The sequence below is a fragment of the Lissotriton helveticus genome, chromosome 1_1 (assembly GCF_964261635.1).
Source record: "Lissotriton helveticus chromosome 1_1, aLisHel1.1, whole genome shotgun sequence".
Lineage (NCBI taxonomy): Eukaryota > Metazoa > Chordata > Amphibia > Caudata > Salamandridae > Lissotriton > Lissotriton helveticus.
In genome coordinates, this window is record NC_136057.1 from 2,129,552,694 (window position 1) to 2,129,573,299 (window position 20,606).

The window sequence follows — 20,606 nt, forward strand, 5'->3', positions numbered from 1 at the left end:
AATCGAACATTTTCAAAGCTTATCTTGTATGGCATTCAAATAGTACATTAGCAATATTAACATGTCAAACACAATAGTAATATTTAAGAATTCCAATTTACATCCTCTGCATTTGGAATAGTTGCAGAAACAGCCACAAATCGCATCGGCATCATTTCTTCAGGATTCACTGACATCTTTGAAAGGGATGACTGAATGGTTTTCATACGACTGACAACAACTTCAAGGGTTGCACCCCGGCTTTCGTCTTTTACAACATGAACCTATAAAAGGTATGGTATGGTATTACATAATAGTTTAGATTTAGAAAATCAATTAGAATATACCAACTAAAAACAAGTTCAAGATAAAAGGACATTATGTACATTAAGTAATAATGAACGATATTAAGTTAATAGCATGGTAAATTATATTGATATATCAACATTATAATGCTCCATAGTTAGCAGAAAACATTCCAATAACTTTAATGGAAATCTCTTCAATCAACACATTAGCTAAGTCTCCTCTTACACATATATTTAAAAAATGTCAAAATGACTGAAAAGTTGGAGACTGGTTGCCTACGAAGATGGCCTCTGTCACATAGACCTCTACATCACAACTTGGATAAAGATCGATATCTGCCATTTAAATCTGAGCGGAACAGACATCTACAGCGGGAACACGGGGTGGAAACACTGCGGATTCGACTAACACCAACAGAAATTGGAAACTCTATGGGTTAATACAACTGAATATTGTAACCTTGATTGCCCCACCACCATCCACTGCGATTGAAGGCACTGTCACGTTGTCAGGATAGACCCGGTAAGAAACACCACCATTTATATGCGCATGTTCCTTAAGTTGCATTCTCTTTAAACACAATGACTTTTGACATACATTTGCATGCGTGACAATGCTGGTTAACCTTTTCCCAATCGGCATTGCTTACATTTCTACTTTGTAGGCACATTATCATGACACCTTGAATATTCAGTACAAGGTATAAAGTTCACTGTGCAAATGTCGATATTGTTATTGACTAGTAGGTGACAACTCTATCCAACTAGAACAAACAATTGCTGACGAACAGGGGTTGTGAAACAGCCACATGGGTGCTGTTTATTATATAAATGGAACAACTTCCCTGTTTAGGGAAAGGAGCACTCAACTGACACTGCAAGGTCACTGAATTCTAGAATTCCAGCTCAGCTGATTCTTGTTCACCGTCACAAGGGCTGTCCAGCTCTACACCAAGACGGAAAGCCTGATGACACTTTCCCGCAGGTAATGGGGAGTTAGTCCACCTGGCAGGTATTTGACAGATCACTCACCCTAGGCAAGAGTAGCAGGACCTCTGACCTCCTGGTCAAAGACCCAGTTCTCGGCGCGTGCAGCTCCACTGACTGATCCTCTGTCGCTGCTGCCCCTTCCACCTCTCTGCCAGGTAGGGGTTTGAGTCTGCTCTCTTTGTGTCCCTGTGTCGTTGTGTTTTTTTTATTTGCCTTAATTCTTTTTTAGCTTAATTCTTTGCCTTAATGCTTTTTAGCTTATTTTGCCGCCTGATTCTCCTCTGCCTCCGTTCCTGTTTCCACCTTCTCCACCCGTTTTTTGCCGCTGCTGCCCCTGCAGCCTCTCCCCCCTGCAAGTTTCCTGCTCCAGCCCCCTAGCTGCTCTTCCCTCCCCCTCCCCCTTCCCCTATTTAATGGTGATTGCTGCGCCAAAGGCAAGCCCGTCTGCACCCCTCCGCGACCCGGCCCTGACCAACGCCAGGGACCCTGGGTCTCCGAACACCCACTGCTACGACCCAGCTGCTCTCCTCCCACTCAACCCCAATAGGAACAACAATTGGCAGCTGTTGACACCGAATACCACCCACTGACAGTTCTCCTCTCACCACTGCCGCCGAACCTTCACCATCCTTCACCATCGAGACCTTCACGTTATAGAACTTAAGAATTCGAGACATTCACGTTAAGTATTCGACTACTGTTTTTGATCTTTGATTTTAATGTTATCCTATGTTTCTGTCACCACGTATTGTATTCTGCACCCTTCTATTATTCCTTGCACAATTCTCTTTACCTGTTTTTAACTTGTCATTCTTCTCCCTATGTATTATGTAATTCTGAATACTGGAAAGCGCTCTGATATCCGCAAGGATCTTGTCCGCGCTCTACAAAACCTTCAAAATAAATAAATAAATAAATCCTCCGCACCACCACGGCAGCCAACACCACGTCGGGTGCCAACACCCCTGAAACCCTGAAGTGCATCCTCCTCAAAGTGCGTTAACTGCTCAGACATGCCGTAGAAATCTGGGACCTCCTCACACCCTCTCGCCAGATGTCGCCTTCGTCAAGGAAACCTAGACCGGGGGGCGGAGCCGGGCCGGCGGCCAAGATGGCCGCACCGAGTCCCGGCTCCGCCGACCTTCTCTCCTCACCACCTGTTCCGCTTGCCTGCCCAGTGAGAGCGCGGAGCTTCCGTGCGTCGGAATGGTCGCCGAGGTGAGGCGTCCGAGTCCGGCGAAAATCCTGGCTCCGGGGACGGAGATACGCTCTTCAGAGCAGGGCGGCCTGCCCGATGCCGATGACCGGGACCTCGCGTTTCGCTGCACCCGACCGCCAATGCAACAACAACGGACGCATCGACCTGTGGGGCGCCGGTCTCCCACCAGGGGACCTGAAAATACCCTCGACACCGCCGGAGCCCTTTCCAGGTGCAATGCACAATTCTCCTGTGTTGCTTGCTTCTCCTCCCCCCTTACTTCCCCCCCCCAGCGATTTTTGTTTGCCGCCGGACTCTGAGAATTGCTCCCTGTCTGACTGGAGCATTTTGCATGCCTGCCAATTGAACGGACGTTTTATCTCCGGCTCATGGGCGCTGGCGAGAGCACGATGTTAATGTGCCTTTTTGGGCGGGGGGGGCCCGTGAACAATACTCGGTGGTGGGGAGAAGGGCATCCTGTGTTGCCCATCGCTGATACACGGGCAATTCGCCATCTTGACTGGAAGGCGACCGAAGACTCCTAAGCCTGCCTGTACGGTGCCGTGGCGCTGTTTGTTGGAACAGTGGCGATCCGATGGACTATACCTTGTGGCGGCGGCTGGGTATACTGGAAGCCGGGGGACGGCGACCGTATTTCTCTAAGGGGCCGCGGACCTATGTTCTGGTGATGGTGGGAAGTAGTCCTGATTATGATTGACCCAATGTTTCATTGTGGCCGTCACCAGCTTCGTTCGCCACTTTCATTGTGGTAAAGGTTACTGCTATCACGGCGGGACTGCGGCTCGACGTGGAGGTGGCTTATTGATGGCGACACTGTGGACTTGTTCCCTGGGGGGATTTCCTGATGTCTCACGGCGGATCGGCTACAGGACAGCGTATTCCGTGGACTACGATCGGTGATGGCGGATTGCTCTTTTCATGTGACTTTGGAGAGGCTTTGGCTATTCCTGGACTGCCATGTCTGTTTCACTTTGTGATTTCCACCCCGGTCCGGCATTTTGGGGTGGGTGGGACCTGCATCATTGATCCTATTTGCCCGTGAGAGTCGAGTGTGCTTAGGGCGCCGTTTCTGCGGCTGGGGGTGCGTTATGCCCCCCCCGTGGGTCTTGGATTGCGTAGCGACTGATACATCCTGTTTAAGTAGGTGCTCCCTATATTGTCTATTTGCTCTCTGACTGATTTTACAGGTGGGCGAATGGGGAGGGAGGTTGGGGTTCCCGCACTGGGAGTCTCCCCCATGTTTCCTTCCCTATCGTGGGCTGTTGGTTATTTCTTTTACTTTTTCACCCTTTTTTATTTCTTTAGCTCTCTTCATTTCTTGTCTATATTTCGGGTTTACAATGGGCGACAGGCACGCTGCTGGGGGGGTAGGCCGTAGCCACATGCAGGGGTGCAGGGTGGGGGATGGGGGAGGGGTGTTGTTGTTTTCTTCTTTTTCTTTGTTTCTATGGCCTTCTTATTCCTTTTGTTCTTGGTTATTTCTATTCTTTCCTTTTCTTTATTCGGGATCTTTGTGGGGGTAGTTTTCTGCACACTTGCGTTACCTCGATTATTAAAAGGGATTTAGACTGCTTTGTTATGGCGATTGGGAACTTGTTGGTGGGCGGACTGCTTGTTTTTTGACTATCCTGGTACAGAGTGGAATCGTTACGTCCCACTGGCAGTTCTCCTGGACTACGATCATCCTACCCCTCGAACTTTCCATGGTTTGTTTGATCTACATATACTGCCACGGATCCTGCCCCTTCTACTTTATTTTAAAATTAAACCTTCCTTGCTCCTTTTGTTTTATGACAAAGTTGCTCTCCTGGGTTGCAACCGAGCATTTGTGGGACGGAGCTTTGTACTGCCATGGTCTAATTGCTATGCTCTGTTTGAACCTGTTCCGATGGCTGATTATGATGTTCTGCTATGTATCGATTGTAACTGATCTTATTTCCAATAAAGGTTTAAAAAAAAAAAAAAAAAAAAGGAAACCTAGACCAACGCCTCCTCCGCCCCTAATATCGCCATTGCCATTCCCGACGGCTACAAGATCCTGAGGAAGGATCGCCCCAACCGCCCAGGAGGAGGACTCGCCATTTCACACAGGAGCACCCTCTGACTCTCCAGCACCTTCACAAGCGACTCCTCCGCCACCACCGAACACCTCCACTTTTGGATCCAGACCGGCCCCAGAACCACACTGTGCGGCACCCTCGCCTACAGACCCCCGGACCTTGCACTTTGTTCTCTGCTACCATTGCTGACCTCATCGCACCACACGCTACATCGCCTCAATGGACTACATACTCATCGGAGACCTGAACTTCCACCTCAACACCCTCAGGGACCCCAAATCCACCGAACTCCTGGACATCTTCACCAAATTCATACTCAAACAGCTTGTCACCACCCCTACCCACAAGGCAGGACACACCCTCGACCCCATCTTCGCAGGTGGGAACAACATCTGCTTCAGCTGCACCACGCAGCCCCTCTGGACAGACCACCACTACGTTCACTTCTCTTTCAGCACCCCCCACTCTCAAACCCACTCCTCGCCCCGCGAACGAACTAGAGCATGGTCACAGAGGAGCACCTCAACTTCACCCTCATCCACAACCCGGCCCGCCTCTACCGACACCAACTCGGCTGACAAGGAACTACACTGCTGGATCGCTAACTGCGCAGACTTGCTCACACACCAACCCAACGCCGACAGACAATGCCCCCTGAGGGCAACCTGCTTCACCACCGACCTACAAGAAGGCAGGCACTCCTGCAGACGCCTAGAAAAACGATGGAGAAACAGCAAGACTGTGGAAGACCTGACCGCATACAAGAACGCCATGGCAGAATACCACCAATGCATAAGATCCACAAAGAAGACCTTCACCCGGAACAAAATCCTCTCCAACTCCAGCAATTTGAAGGAACTCTTCAACATCATCAATTCACCATACCCCCCAGTGAAGCCACGGACATCACTCCCTCCCAGGACCTCTGCAACAAGCTTGGCTCCTACTTCCACCTAAAAATCAAGGACCTCTATGACAACTTCAGAGAGCATACTCCAGAAACCATCCGTCCCTCCAGCGATGACAGCCGGCCCGCCATCACCACCTGGTCACCACCGAAGATACCTTCAACACCAAAAAAAGCACTCACTCAGGAGCCCCCACCGAACCCCTGCCCCTGCAAATCTTCCACAGAGCCGCTACTGCCATAGCACCTGAGCTATGACTCACAATCAACGCCTCCTTCGAATCAGGCACTTTCCCCGATGACTGTAAGTGTGCAGAAGTCAAGCCCCTCCTCAAGAAACCCACTGCAGACCCTACGGACCTAAAGAACAACATACCCATCTCTCCTTCCATTTTGCAGCCAAAGTCACCGAAAAGATCGGCTGACAAACTTCATCGAAGAGAACTCCATCCTCAACCCCTCCCAATCTGGATTCTGCAGCAACCACAGCATTGAGACTGGCCTCCTCGCAGCCACAGACGACATTCGCTCGCTACAAGACCAAGGCCACACAGCAGCACTCATCCTACTCTAACTCTCCGCGGCCTTTAACACCATCTCCCACCTCACTCTTAAAGCCAGACTCCATGACGCAGGAATACAGGGAACCACCCTTGACTGGTTCCGCTCCTTCCTCTGTGGCAGAACCCAACAGATCAAACTCCCTCCTTTCCTCTCCGAACCCACAGAGATCACCTGCGAAGTACCACAAGGATCATCGCTCAGCCCCACACTCTTCAACATCTACATGGCCTCTCTTGTCGCCATCGTCAGACAGCATGGACTCAGCATTGTATCCTACTCCAACGACACCCATCTCATCCTCTCCCTCATGAAAGACCCAGAAACGACCAGACTCAGCTTCCAAAAAGGAATGCAAGACGTCGCAGCATGGATGAGCAGCAGCTGTCTGAAACTCAACTCGTAGAAAACAGAAGTCCTTGTCCTTGGACCCACCCCCTCAGATTGGGGAAGCTCCTGGTGGCCCTCTGCCCTCAGCACTCCCCACCCCCACGGACCACGCCCAGAACCTTAGTATCATACTCAACCCCTCCATCACCATGACCCGGCAGATCAACGCCGTCGCTACCACCTGCTTCTACACCCTCCACATCCTCCGCAAGACCTTCAAGTGGATCCACCAAAAGTCAGAAAGACTGTCCCCACGCACTCATAACAAGCAGACTGGATACGGAAACATCCTCTACGCAGGAATCAACAAATCGCTGCTACAAAAACTCCAGACTCATCCTTGGCACCCCATGACATGAGCACATCACCCAACACCTGCGAGACCCCCACTGGCTCCCCGTCAAAAAGAGAGTCACCTTCAAGCTACTCACCCACACCTACAAATCCCTCCACAACTTCGGACCCAAATACCTCACCAAAAGAGTCTCCTTCCACGTTCCATAAAGACATCTCCCTAGCGGCAACCCCTGAGCATCCACTGATCCAGAGCGGGTGGAAGAGCATTCTCCTACACTGCAGCCAGTCTGGATGAGCTTCCAGTCAACATCAGACGCTCCGCTACTCTGCACACCTTCAAGATCTGGCTTTTTGTCTGAGACGGAGCTGCAGACCCCCCCCCCCCAGTGCCTTGAAACCCTCACAGGTGAGTAGTGCACTTAACTCTAACCCCCTGATTGACTTGGTTGGGGAAGCAATAGGTAAGAGTGCACTATACATATCACATATATGCCCGCATATATTTACTGCCTTAGCAGAATGGTGGAATTGTTCATCCTTTTCACTGTTCTCATTATGCTAATTGCACTAATCTGTTTCATTCTACTAATTATTGCAGCACACGTATTTTACACAAGAATCCCCATGCTTGAAAAAATATTGAAATGCCTTGCTGAGTATTTTTTATACATTTCTTTGGATATGCATGAGAGTCCAAACAAAATGTTTCTAGATCTATTACCACACGTTCCCTGGGGATCAGGGTTGTCATGTTCTGAGGTTGCACACACATTTCTTACCGTGTAAGGTTAGGGGTACGGATGGTGTACTGTGAGCTAGCAGGACTACAGGCCAATAAATCCTGAGGGTGTGCACGTAACTAGTCTGGCACAATCTTGACTCTTATGTTGTCCAACAAACGCACAGTTTTACTGTGGAGGTACAAGCAGTACGACATGGCACCATCAACGTTTAGGTTTGGGCTCTTATTAAATGGATTACCTGGGTTGTTTTCTCTTGTATACCCAAAGACCCCTACTCACCTATTAACAGGAGACATCCTTGATGTAAGGGAAAATCCTGTTCAGTTGAGTAGGTTAACCCTATGTATTGGCGGTAGGCTGTTCAAGCTTGAACCTTTTGAAGGATTGCCCCATAGTGGTACCCTCCCTGAATTCCACATACTCATATGATACGTAACATATCTAAAAACTGTAGTTATGCAGTTACTCAGAAATTGCTAAAACATGATCTATCACTTGCGGGTGAAGACATTGCCTTTGTGGTTGAGGCTCATGAAGTATTTAGAATAGAGGTACGCTACTCTATTCATGGTTACCAGAAGCAGACAGCCAAACAAAACTGTTTCACAATTACACTGCAGCCGAAGTTCCGAATCACTATATAGCTTACAAAGCACTAGAGATACTATTAACATACCAAGAACATAGAAATTGGTTTGAAGGTGCCCTATCACACACTACAGATATGTCAGATACTGTCCCATTAGTAATGAGGGAGCTACATGGCAGGTGTTAGCCAGTTACAAACCATATCTAAAGTAGCTAATGTAACAGCAGCACAAGTGCAAAGACTATATACAGGTCTAGTTGAACTATATAGATGCCTGACCCAGTTCGTTATGTGAACAATGACAGTCAAACCTTTGAGTATTGCTCAAGCTACATAACCACAATTGGCTACGCTAGGCATTAGTCCACAATCTATAAATGCTGTTATGGGTAAAATTCAGACAGGATGAAATTCCGTTCTGGACTGCACAAAAAACAACCCAGCTTGAAGCAGTGTTCCCGCATACTGGCCTAATGAAAAACACAGAATTCTTACAATGTGTTTGACAAAGGGGATGGCTTCCCCGGTAGAAGACTGTACCACATGGGGAACAGTCTTTGCTGCAGTATATACCAGGGCACCTGGTACCCCTTCATTAGCAGTTTGGATAGATGTGCTTAAACTGATTCAGATTGAGTATGGGGCAGCCCCTGCCCTGGATTTGGGGATGAAACTGATAGGCAATTTTGCAGCAGCATCCACAATTATGTTGAGTAATATTAATGGGGAAGCAGTTGCATTGGGTATGACCCAGCGCCTGCTGGATTTAGTTCCAGGACAGCAGGAGCGCGAATTACCAAAATTATCAAAGAAACTTACGCAACAGTGGGTAGAGATAACTTAGAGGACAGACATAGCAAACCGCAAATTAAGGGTAATTCTGAAAAGGATATCTCTAAGCAAGTACGTGAATCGTCAGCTAAAAATAAGTGGGATAATAAGAAAAACAAAGAAAAGACCAAGTCACTGGGCAGATCTCCTCAACAGGAGGCCACTGAAAAGTGCTATAATTTGTGTAACCATGATAATATTAGAACACCTGACTGGTATCAGGATACTGATACACATTTGTCTAGTTACTCTCAGGAATCATCCGAAAAAGGATCAGAGAGAGACGGTCAGAGTGCAAATCAGAGGAGTACGTGAAACTGAAGAAGAACTCACAATGCTCATCTGACTACATAATAAACAAGCATTGGCATAGCCAATAGGTCTCGCTTTTTGGAATGTAAGTGAATTTTCATAAGATTTATTTTTGTAGTGAGTTGTATTATGTGTAGTGTCTGTGGTATGTATTGTTTTATTAATATGTGTTATGTAATTATGTGGTTGTGGTAGAAGGGTAAAAGGGTAGTATAGGGGTAGAAGAGGGATAGTAGAGGGCTATAGGGTTAGTAGAGGGGTATTAGAGGGCTAGAAGGGTAGTAAAGAGGTAGATGGGTATATGGTTAGAAGGGTAGATGAGGGGTATAAGATGGGTAGAGCAATAGTAAAGTGTTTCAGGAGGGGTAGTAGAGCGTTAGAGTGGTAGAGGGGTAGTAAAGCAGTAGATTTGTAGAATATGTGTAGACGTGGGGTAGTATAGGTGTAGAAGAGGGCCGGAGCTATCAAATTACTGTCTGTGATGGTACTAGCTGTTGTATGTTTTCTATTTCGGGTGGAGATTGGTTATCATCCTGTACACAAGGGGAATGCATTGCCTTAAATATAAGCAATGGGCTTCAATGGCTTCTCATGCATAAAGGTCAGGTCATACCCTCAGGTTGATTCTTCCTGGTGTCCACAACTTAATTTGGGGTGTCAATTAGTACACTTGTAAAACATACTTTAAACTTAAAAATAGAATTATGTCTACCAAGATACAGGTGATCTCTCGATCAATGGTGATAACTGTTGAATGTGTTAAGGTCAAAACTTGGGACATTCCTTACATCCAAGGGGCAGCAGGAAGATGTATGATTTCAGCCAGAGACGATCATAGAGCCCAAGAAGTCAACGTTCTTCTTTTAGGGGGCACAACACATGCCTGGATACTCACTCTCTGTAAAATTTAGTTTGAAGTATGATGAATTGGTATTTATAAAGTGTATTTATATATAATATGTTATTGTTTTTGAAAATGTATGTTTTAAAGACTGTCTAAACATTATTAAAGTTTGAACTGTACTGTACAATTCAATAGATGGGCAGAGGGGAAAAGAGCTTGAAACGCACTGTCCTCTTAATCTGAAAGTTACTGCTAGTATACGTTCGCTCACCTCATTTTTTCTGTTAGTCTAGCTGTGTTCCAGAATTTTTTGTTTTTTATTTTGAAGGAACAGCAAACTTGACAGTAGTATGGCTTACTGCATGGTGGCATGTGATTCTCTTGCCTGTTAAGGACCACTATATTTTGCTAGCATAGCTTGACTGGTGGTTTCTCTATATCCCTCATTCTGTGATCCTGATTTGTGCCAAAGAGGAGCTTGTGCACAAACAAGTATTCCAAATTGTGCAATAATTAGCACACATGGTAATTTTTAGTGATGGTAATTACGAGCAATTTTCTCCAGGTTGAGAATGATTCGCAAAACAATAATGTAGATATGTCCTGCCTTCTTCCATCCTGCAATAATGACCACATCTGATAAATAATCAGTGGGAAAATGTAGTAATGTTTGATTCCAGTAAACAACAAAATTCACATGTAATTCCTACCTTTTAGCAGTAAAACCTTTAATGGAGTTATAGAGAGGGTGACCAAACGTCCCGAATATCTCCTGATACTCCCGGTTTTCAGAGGGCAGTCCTGGTGTCCCGAAGCTGTTCTTAATTTTGAATACATGTCCTGGTTTTTGGGACAAAGGCCAATTCATTCTGCAAGCGAGAATTGGTCATGTTTAGGCTGAGTAGAAAAGGAGTTGGTTGCATCAGTGGCGTAACACAACTTGAGGGGGCCCCCCTGCAACATCTATGGAGGCCCCCCAACCAACTCTCCGAACATGCAGCAGCAGGGGGAGACAGAGTGGGGAGGAGGGCAGGGGGGCTCGGGTTAGAGGTCCTGCCATTGCTAATGTTATGCAAGCTCAGCAGTTAAATGTGTGAAAAAAAATATATATATATATCTATGTATATAAATATATAACTTGTATTTATGGTTCATTAATTGAAAGCCTTTATTTTTAGGGTGAGCGCTCTAAGTAAATGTTGTAAGCTCTGACTGCACTACTGACAGTGGTTCCAGTATAAAAATGTGTACACACGTTTTCAAAGTTTAGCAATATGAGGCTATGTATAATGCTCCCAGAATGCTCTCCGATTTGATGCAAATATTTGCAGTAGCTTGAAAGCAAGCAGGGATGTGGAATTCCTATAGCCCGACGCCCAGGACATATTGTTTGGGGTCAAGGGCAACAAGTTTTAATGTGTATTTTGTCCTTGGGACAAGTAGGCCCAACCCCCTGCAGCACAAACCCTTTGGCTGCCAGTTTGCAGTGCCACAATAAGGGTCAGGGAAGGGCACTGTCTGCAGTTAAGTTAATATTTGTGTGCATATGTTAATGCTGTTCAAACTTGTATTTATGGTTCATTAATTTAAAGCCTTTATTATTAGGGTGAGCGCTCTAAGTAAATGTAAATTCTGACTGCACTACTGACAGGGGTTCCAGTATAAAAATATGTACACATGGTTTCTAAGTTTAGCAATATGAGGCTATGCATAACGGCCCCAGAATGCTCTCTGATTAGATGCAAATATTTGCAGATGCTTGAAAGCAAGATTAATGATTATTTGCTTTTAATATAAAAAGTTGCAAAAAAAATGAAAGTAGGGGAAAAAAAACATTTTGCTAAACTACCGTAAAATTTCAGGTTCCATTTCATTGCAGCATCATTTAGTAAAATGTGTAGATGCATGCTAGTATTTCTCAAAAATATTCATATTTGAAAATCAGTGTAACCAGTTTCAATAAGATTAATGGAAACATAAAAATAAACAAGCTTTGGTAAATCCAGTTGGTCTGACATTGGTGGTCAGCTTTTTAGTTTTGGCAATGTGTGACTTGTTTTAGCATGGTTTTTGGAAAACCTTATTGATGCGAGAGCTGCCGGACCCTCACCATTATAACAAACATTGGCAAAAGCAAAAATTGTTTTTTGTCTCAATAAAGCACACACTACCACATTAGTTATTGGCACTGAACACAACTACTTTGTGTGCAGAAGTACTCTTTGTGAAAGAGCAGAATGCGATCACTCAGTGAGAGAGAGTGCAGCTGTATGGCTTTCGTGCAGTTTACAGAAGTAGGGCAAGAAATTGTATTCCTAGAAAATATTTGTGAACTGCATTTTAGCATGAGCAAATATGCACGTGTAGATTTGCTCATGCAAAAACCTTAGTGTTTGCAAGTTCATTTTCCCTCCAACCACTTTTTTGCCCAACTCTGGAAGAAGGTGTACGTCTGCCATTATCAAGAGTACATTTCCAACATTTCTCAGTATGGGAAAATATTAGAGTAGAGTTGTTGAAAACCCTTAAACATGCAAGTTAGTAGATTTGCACAGACTCAAAAGGGCATTCCAACCCTGGAACTACTGCTTACCACTACCTTCAGTCCCAGTATGTAGAGCTGCCGAAACGTGGCACCATAAAGGGATTACTAGTATTCAAACACTACTATGGTATGAGCCCTGGCATAATCAGAGAGGCTATATAACAGCTCTTATATAATGAGATTGCTGCCATCATTTGTCACCGCACTACATGGCACCCAAGGGACAAGTGGATTTTGTTACAGGACAAGTAGATTTATGAAGCAACCTTTCCCATGGACAAGTAGATATTTTAATAAATTCCACACCCCTGAGCAAGATTGACTCTTTGCTTTCAAAATAAAATGTTCATAAAAAAAATAAAGCAGAAAAAACAAGCATTGGCATAGCCAATATGTCTCGCCTTTGGTACCTTATAAGTGTTTAGCCATGCAACAGTTGATGTTGTTGCACCAAGGATATTGTGCTGCATAACTAAATACTTATAAGGTCCCAAAAGCGAGACCTATTGGCTATGCCAATGCTTGTTCCTTCGGGCACCAGTCTGTCCAACGATGACCTACTCCAGAGTGAAACAGCCACAATATAAAATATAAAAATGGAAAAATCAACAACATTACCACATTTGCATTACAAACTATTAACAAAACATGCCCAGTTGTTATATTAACAAGAACAAAAATCTTTCAAAAGTAACTGTTTCCATATCTCCTCAAAAGAGAAACGGGATCATGCAGTAGAAATTGAATTAACGGTTTAAATGTGTATATCAGCTCTGTGAAGAATAAATACAAAAGCCCGTTTCTCACGGTGGGTTATAGTAGCGCACCTTTCAAAGGATGTGTGTTTGTTTTTGAAAGATGATGTCTTTAAATAAAAGTCAGGCTGATCTTTTCGCCCAGCTTCACCTCTTCTCCCCAGGGCTCGCATCTTCTTTCCAAAATCCATTGCTCTGCGTGAATGGTGAGTAGGGGAGGCTAGCAGGCAATACAGCTAAAATGCTCTCCTGGCACATTTCAAAGAGAAGACGCATTGCGAAAAGAAACACCTTTTCCGAGGTTGGCCCTTCAGCCAAATGACCCCTAATTAACCTTAACGAGATGTTTGATTTCAAGCCTTCTGCTCCCACCACCGAACAAGGGTGCTTGATGTGAAGTGTGGAGCCTGTCCCTTATGCACCCCGCCCCTTCACTGCGACTTTTCAGCGGGCAGAAAACATTCCCCAGGAACAATAAGGCGCAACAAAAAATAGACCCTTCCGTCCTCAAAAGGAATCGCAGTTTGGTGTGCTGCAGGGATCTCGCCGTATGCTTCTGGGGTCGTCCAGAGGCAGACGGGGCATGTGGGGTTCACGGGGTGTCACAGCGACCTCTATACTCTGCTCTAGTTTGTGCGGCATAACACTTTTAACCAACACCCCCTCGAAAACACAACTCTCTTTACTTAGGGCAGAAACTCGGTGGTCCTTTTGTCTGACATTTATGATACTTAACAATTTGTATAGTTTCTGCTTTGTAAAATACCCTCAAACGCATAGCTGCCAAGGTTTCAGATTGCTGTGTGTGACATTTCCATAATTTCAGAGTAATATGAGTGACATTTCAACGACTAAGAGTGACACTTTTTCGCGAGCAAAATCAAGCAATGAAGACGAGCGAAACATTAAAATATTAGAAATTATACCCATTTGAGCATCGAGAAATTCTAAAACCTTACAACTGCTGAAAAGCACCAGAAAATGAAGGGCACTAATTTAGGGCCCTTGTAAACTAATTTTACTGTTAAACAAATGTATCATCATGATTCAGACTGGCAGACAGTGACTGCAATTAATGCAGACGAGCTGTAACTTTACTTATAGTACAGGCTGATTGATGACACGCTGGCCTTTTCCAAAACAAAACATAAAAAGCAATATAAATAAAGTTATCCAGTCATATAAGGATTATAACCCACAATTGCATATCATTTCAAATAATGCACAATAGGGTGTGTGCCTTTTATTTTGCTATCCAATATTATTGGAGAATGCTTGCCTGATGTAGTTCGCTAAAGGTGACGTCGTCCATTATATTATGAAAAAGTATACATGTTGTGTCCAATTATAAACTGATTCCTGCTAAGTAAATCAGTGCTATTCTCATCTGTGTTGCTCTGCTCTCTGGCTCTTTCCTGGCCCTTTTCATCTTGCACAGTTTGTCTCTTTCCAGTTGTCAGCGTTTTGCTTACCATGTGCCTACTTCTCCTTGTTTGTCCCATATATTTCAATGCCTGTTTCTCCCCTGCCCCATGTCTCTTCCTCATTCCTGCTCAGCACCTGCTTTCCCTTGCTGTATCTTGTCTCCCAAGTCTCACCATTTTCCCTCTCAGCTTCACCCTTTCTCCGATACCTCTGCAACGTCATCGTACTCCACTGCCTTATTATACAATCTTCCTATTCCTTTCTTGACTAGTCTCCCCCTCCCCTTCTCTCTGTCTCAGTGTGTTATCACAACCTCCTGAAAAAATGAGGTAGGGGACATTCTTCCCTCATCCATCCTGTCGTGCTCTGCTGTGACGTGAAACTCTCTGGTTTCATGAAACACTGGTCTGAATGCCAAAGTATTGGAATAAGGTGGGATGTCCCCAGAGACCTACGACTCTCTAGCATGATCGTTTACACACATCGAGTGCGGTCAGACCAGACAGCAGCATGTGTCTGTCATGTCTAGTGTGGTTTGTCCTTTACTTCAAACAGGACACGCTGCTACCTTCTTTCTACTTTTAGTGCAGTCACAAGCAGGACCTACCGAGGCTGCAGCTACAACAAAAAATACAACATCATAAGTTAACGTGCGTGGCACACACAGTATAAAAGAAGTCACTAAGCATTGACACAATATATGCATGCACTGCACAGAGAGCCGGCACTGCAGGATTGACTGGACAGTGGGGGTGGGTGGCGTGGGGGGGGGGGAGGGGGTAAGGTAATGGGAGGCTTTGGGTACAAAAGGCCCACTGGCATGTTGTATTCCGTGGAGCATACCTCACCACGCCACAAGGCAAATGCACCTGTCTGAACCGCATGCTAATTTTCCCATTTTCCTCTCGTTCCGCTGTTTTCCTTCTAGATGTTTCACTTCCTTTGAAAATATACTCTTGCACCCGTTCTAAGTGGCAACTCGTTACTCTGTATTATTACAGCTATTTCAGAAACGCCGCTTTCTTATGTTTAACGATGTGTCAGTCTAAAAAGTGCCGAAGCTAGGTTTGTGGCGGAGTGTGGCAGCATCTTTTCAGAAGTGAGCAGTAGGTACACAATACTCTGACGCTCTCGGGTCACGAGTGTGTAAAAGGACACCCGAGGCAGACTACCGAGCATATGTTTAAACGTTACACTCACACCACGCAAATACATTGTGACTGGCATGGAACTCTTAACTTTTTACATACCTAGGGACCAGGCTGCAGTACTACGGCACTAGGCCACAACTCCAGCGGCGGTACCCCACACGTCTACTGAGGATTGGAAGCCTTCTAATAAGTGTTCATTACCAGGCTGGGAGCCCCGGCAGCAGCGGAGCTGCAGCAGAGGCGGGTTCGAGTGCCGGCTGCGTGAGCTGACTTCCCAAAGTTTAAAGTATGCCTCGCTCTCCCACAGCCTATAGGTGCGCGGGATAAGTGTGTCATGGCAGGGTGATGATGCTGAGAGTGAGGACTGCATGCGCGCCGGCCCGCCCGCAATGAAGTTCACCCTGCTGCCTGCACTAATCACCCGCCGCTTTACTTCCTGCTTCCTCCGGACGTGACGGCCCATCTCAGCCAGGCCTGGCCGGCACATCCGGATATAATTCCTGGCGCCCTGTTGCGCCACCAGGTGCCGTGATTGACAGCTCTGAGGCTGTATTGACTGCGCGGGCAGGCCGGGCGCCGGCCGGCCCCCCTGCAGACTCAAGTTTCCAGGCAGGGCAACTGGAACACACTGTCGGACGACCGCGTCACGCCGCGCGTCGGGACTCAGAGCAGCAGAGATACATTGTAGCCGCTCAGAGAGCTCAGCTCAGAGCTGCTGCAGTGTCTGTGGTTTCAGTTTAGGCACACACACAGAGTAGTCGGCAATATGCGCAGGCAGCATTAACTCGTGAGAACTAGAGAGCCCGGGCCACAGGAGCTGCTGGCGCGCCGCTGGCACAGGTGGCAAAATGCGTGACAAATGCATTTAGTGCGGTGATGCGGATCACCGCACTGATATGCGTGAGTGTCACACCAGTTGCGTGACGCTTGACAGGACTGCAAACGATGCAAGTAAACTGTGGTAACGGTCTAGTTGTTGGTTATGAGCGCCGGATCCGGAAGTCCACAACAGGAACCGGAAGGCGGCCATCTTGTGTGGTGCCGCCGGCTCAGAGAATACACGCACGTCAGGGCGCTCCGGGGGAATAAATACGTGAAATACACAGCCTGACTTCGAGCTTCTTTTGTGGGTAAATGCTAATTTTACATAAACGGACAAGATAATACATGAAAAGTATTTCTGCAGTGAAACCAGTCGCTCGTGAGCTCCCTCACATTGGCATTTACCCTTCCTGGCATTCTGAGGTATGTCTTAGCTTCTGTATCAGGACAACACCTATAAACACTTACAATGAGGTGCAGACAAAGAGCATTGGTAAATGTTGGCAGGGCGTCTCTCAAAGGCGCAAGAACAACCCCTGAAATGTTTGGTGAATAAAAGTATAAAATCAACTGACACCTTTCTTGGATTATCTCTCGGATTAATCTCTTCAGTGTCCTTGGCCTGGTAACTTGGTCGCCTGTAAAGCGCTCTGTTGCCCTGGGTGTGTAGTCAATGCTATAGGAAAATATACTATGCTAATAAATACAGCTAACCTGATAAAAGAATAAAGAAGATTTCTCCACACTCAAGTCTCCAAAACAACGTCGTCATTTGGTTGCATATTATATGTTGTTTAATGTGTGCCTCTCTTTGCTTGTTGTTGTAATAGATTTTAGGTCTTGTGGCAGTGGACCTATAGAGGTGGGCACGTTTTTGTTCAAATTTCATGTTCAGATACTTACATTGATTATGGAGTAAGTGCAGTTGTAATTATTTCCCAAGCTGCCATTGTATTGTCTAAAAGTAAATACAGCTAATCTCTAGCACAGAGGCGGCAGGCCTATGCAACACAACATGTGAGAGAAAATGCTGGTACTTTCTGTCGTGCTGTGTGTGTAACATAGATGACCAGCCAGAGGCGAGCATTCTCGGCAGAGCAGAGGGGAGAAACAGCTGTCCCTTCCGCAAACCCGTTTGGCTCGACAGCTGCTCAGCACCAAAAGGTGGAAGTGGCCGCGGGAGCAGGGTGTTGTTTTTACCCTCTCACACTGGTGTGGAGAGGTGGACTGGAGACTGCGGGTCAGCTCCTCCCGTTCCGCAGGGAGAGGGCTCTGCGATGCACAGGTTAACAGGTATGATACCCCTTCACAAACGTGACAGATATTCCGTGCACCTAGTGCAAGTGTCAGTTGGTAAAATGCACTCTAGTAAGAGGTCAGACGAGGTCGTTTGTGACAGAATATCCCATCAGTCAACCCCTAAATCAAACCTTTTGTAATGCTTAGTCTCTTTAACTCTTTTTTCGGGAGTTTCAGACAGCAGTGCTCACAAATGGAAACTTGGGGACGCTAGAGCACCGTACCGAACTTGTGGGATGCTAAAACAGTAAGACATGCTCTGCACAGAGAAATTTTCACATTTCTTGTGTTTATCTTGCTCGTGAGGTATTGTATTGTTTTTAGGTAAATACACACATACCGTCAGATTTAGAATATCACGCGTCTAAAAGGTTAACTAGGCAACCAATAGTGCTCTGGGCAGATGTATTAGGAGGCATTCTGGAGGCGTGCCTCATTATAGTTATTAGCCGCGTGCCTGGGGACCTGAAGCCCCCCCAGCACTGCACAGCTGGCAGGCCTGACACTGTAGGCCTCAGGTCTCAGAATTAGAAGCTAAAGCCCCTCCTGTTAAATGACCATGCTTTTATTCTTCACTGATTTTTAAATTATTTATGGATACACAATGTGAATTTTGTAACTTTCTTTTAAAGATATATGTGCTATATCTAAATAAAGATAATTGATTTGATTTGATAAAGCCCCTCCTTGAAATGAAGATTTGTTTCACATCTCCAAAGGAGTTCGCATTTTTCATTTTAAAAAGAGGGCACTTTTTATGGCGAGCAATACCCGGGTACAAAAGGCAAAGACATTCAAAAAATGAAACTTAGAGAAGCATGGGTAATCTCAGTTGATTTTTTGAGAGCAGGTCACCCAGTGGTGGTTTTACTCTTGCATCATAGGACTTGTAGTCCAGGGAGGGGAGAGTGGTGGGGGAGTGGCACGAGGGGTAATTCATCGTCTGCATCCATGTGAAACGCGACCAGGGCTCGTATGACGCTTCTGAAGTCACATCAAACCGGTAAGAAGCTAGAGTTACCCCGAAATCCAGCGAGAATCCCCAAAATATACTGAACCACATTTACACGACAGGAGACCGTGAAACACTTAATTTAATTGCCATTGAAATGTTCTGGTGAAGTGGCAGAATGAAACGTGTTAAGAGAATTACAAACCTTTTTTGCTGGTCACAAAAGAGCTCACGCTCAGAAACTAAAGAAAACAAGCTCACGTGGCAGCAGGGGGAGGGGAGAGAAGAGGGGGCCTGCGCAGGATTCCCTTGCGGAAGCGAGCAGCAAGGCGCGATAATTGCTAACATATGGCGCCACTGCTTGCTCCCACAAGTGAATCGCCAAACGTGCACGCGTTGACATTGAAAGCAATGCAACGGGTGCACGTTTTTGCCCGCAAAATCGAATCGATTGCTAAAGGTCTTTTACCTATGAACGCATGCGCACTGCGTAGGGGAGACCTAAACACATTTTGCTAAACTGCTGTAAATTTTCAGGTACCATTTCTTTGCAGCACCATTTAGTAACATGTGTTGATGCATGCTAGTATTTCCCAAAAATGTTCATAATGGAAAATCAGTGTTACCAGTTTCAATTGGATTATGGGAAACAAAAATAAACAAGCATTGGCAAAATCAGCCTTTTAGTTTAGTCAATGTGTGACTTGTTTTGGCCTGGTTTTTGTAAAACCTTATTGGTGTGGGAGCTGCGTGGCCGTCACTATTATAACAAACATTGGCAAAAGCAAAGATTGTTTTTTTGGTATAAAAAAGCACACACTGCCACAGTAGTTGCTGGCCCTGAACAAAAATACTTTTGTGAAAGAGCAGAATGGTGTCACTCACAGTGAAGCTAGCCCATAAAGAGAGAGAGAGAGAGACAGAATTTTAATAAACTCCAAAGGTAATGGGCAATGCGAGACCAAATTCGGAGTCCAATTATTAAAGAAAGTCTCAAAAATGCACCCATGGTATTGTCGTTGCATTAAGTGCAGCTATACAGCTTTCGTGAATTCTCAAGAAAATATTTGTGAACTGCATTTTAGCAAGAGCAAATATGCATATGTAGATTTGATCATGCGAAAATCTGAGTGTTTGCAAGTTCACTGCCCTCTAACCACTTTTTTTCCCAACTCTGGACGAAGGTTTACGTCTGCCATTGTCACAAGTAAATTTCGAACAACTCTCAGTATGGGAAAAGATTAAAGAAGAGAAGAGTTGTTGAAAACCCTTAAAACATATAAGTTAGTAGGTTTGCACAGACTCAAAAGGGCATTCTAACCATGGACCTATTGCTTACCACGACCTTCAGCCCCAGTATGTAGATCTGCAGAAAAGTGGTAACATTAGGGGATTGCAAATATTCAAACACTACTATGGTATGAGCCCTGGCATAATCAGAAAAGCTATAATCAGAGCTCTTATATGATGACATTGCTGCCATAATTTGTCGCTGCACTACATGGCACCAAAGGGGCAAGTGGAATTTGTTACAGGACAAGTAGATTTATGAAGCAACCTGCCCCATCGACAAGTACATATTTTATTAAATTCCACACCCCTGCAAGATAAGAACAATAGTTACTTA

At 45.4% G+C, this 20,606-nt stretch overlaps 1 protein-coding gene across 9 annotated transcripts in view; it reads right to left on the reverse strand.

Moving 5' to 3' along the window:
- HFM1 (helicase for meiosis 1) overlaps nt 1–20,606 on the reverse strand; it is a 4,349,684-nt gene that overhangs the window by 2,523,729 nt on the left and 1,805,349 nt on the right. For 7 of the 9 annotated variants that reach the window (XM_078646275.1, XM_078646261.1, XM_078646269.1 and 4 more), the window contains one exon: nt 102–263. The exons of the other annotated variants lie outside the window; for them this stretch is intronic. In XM_078646275.1, the coding sequence (XP_078502401.1) occupies nt 102–263 (162 nt within the window). The remainder of the gene's footprint in view (nt 1–101; nt 264–20,606) is intronic. 9 annotated transcript variants of the gene reach the window in all.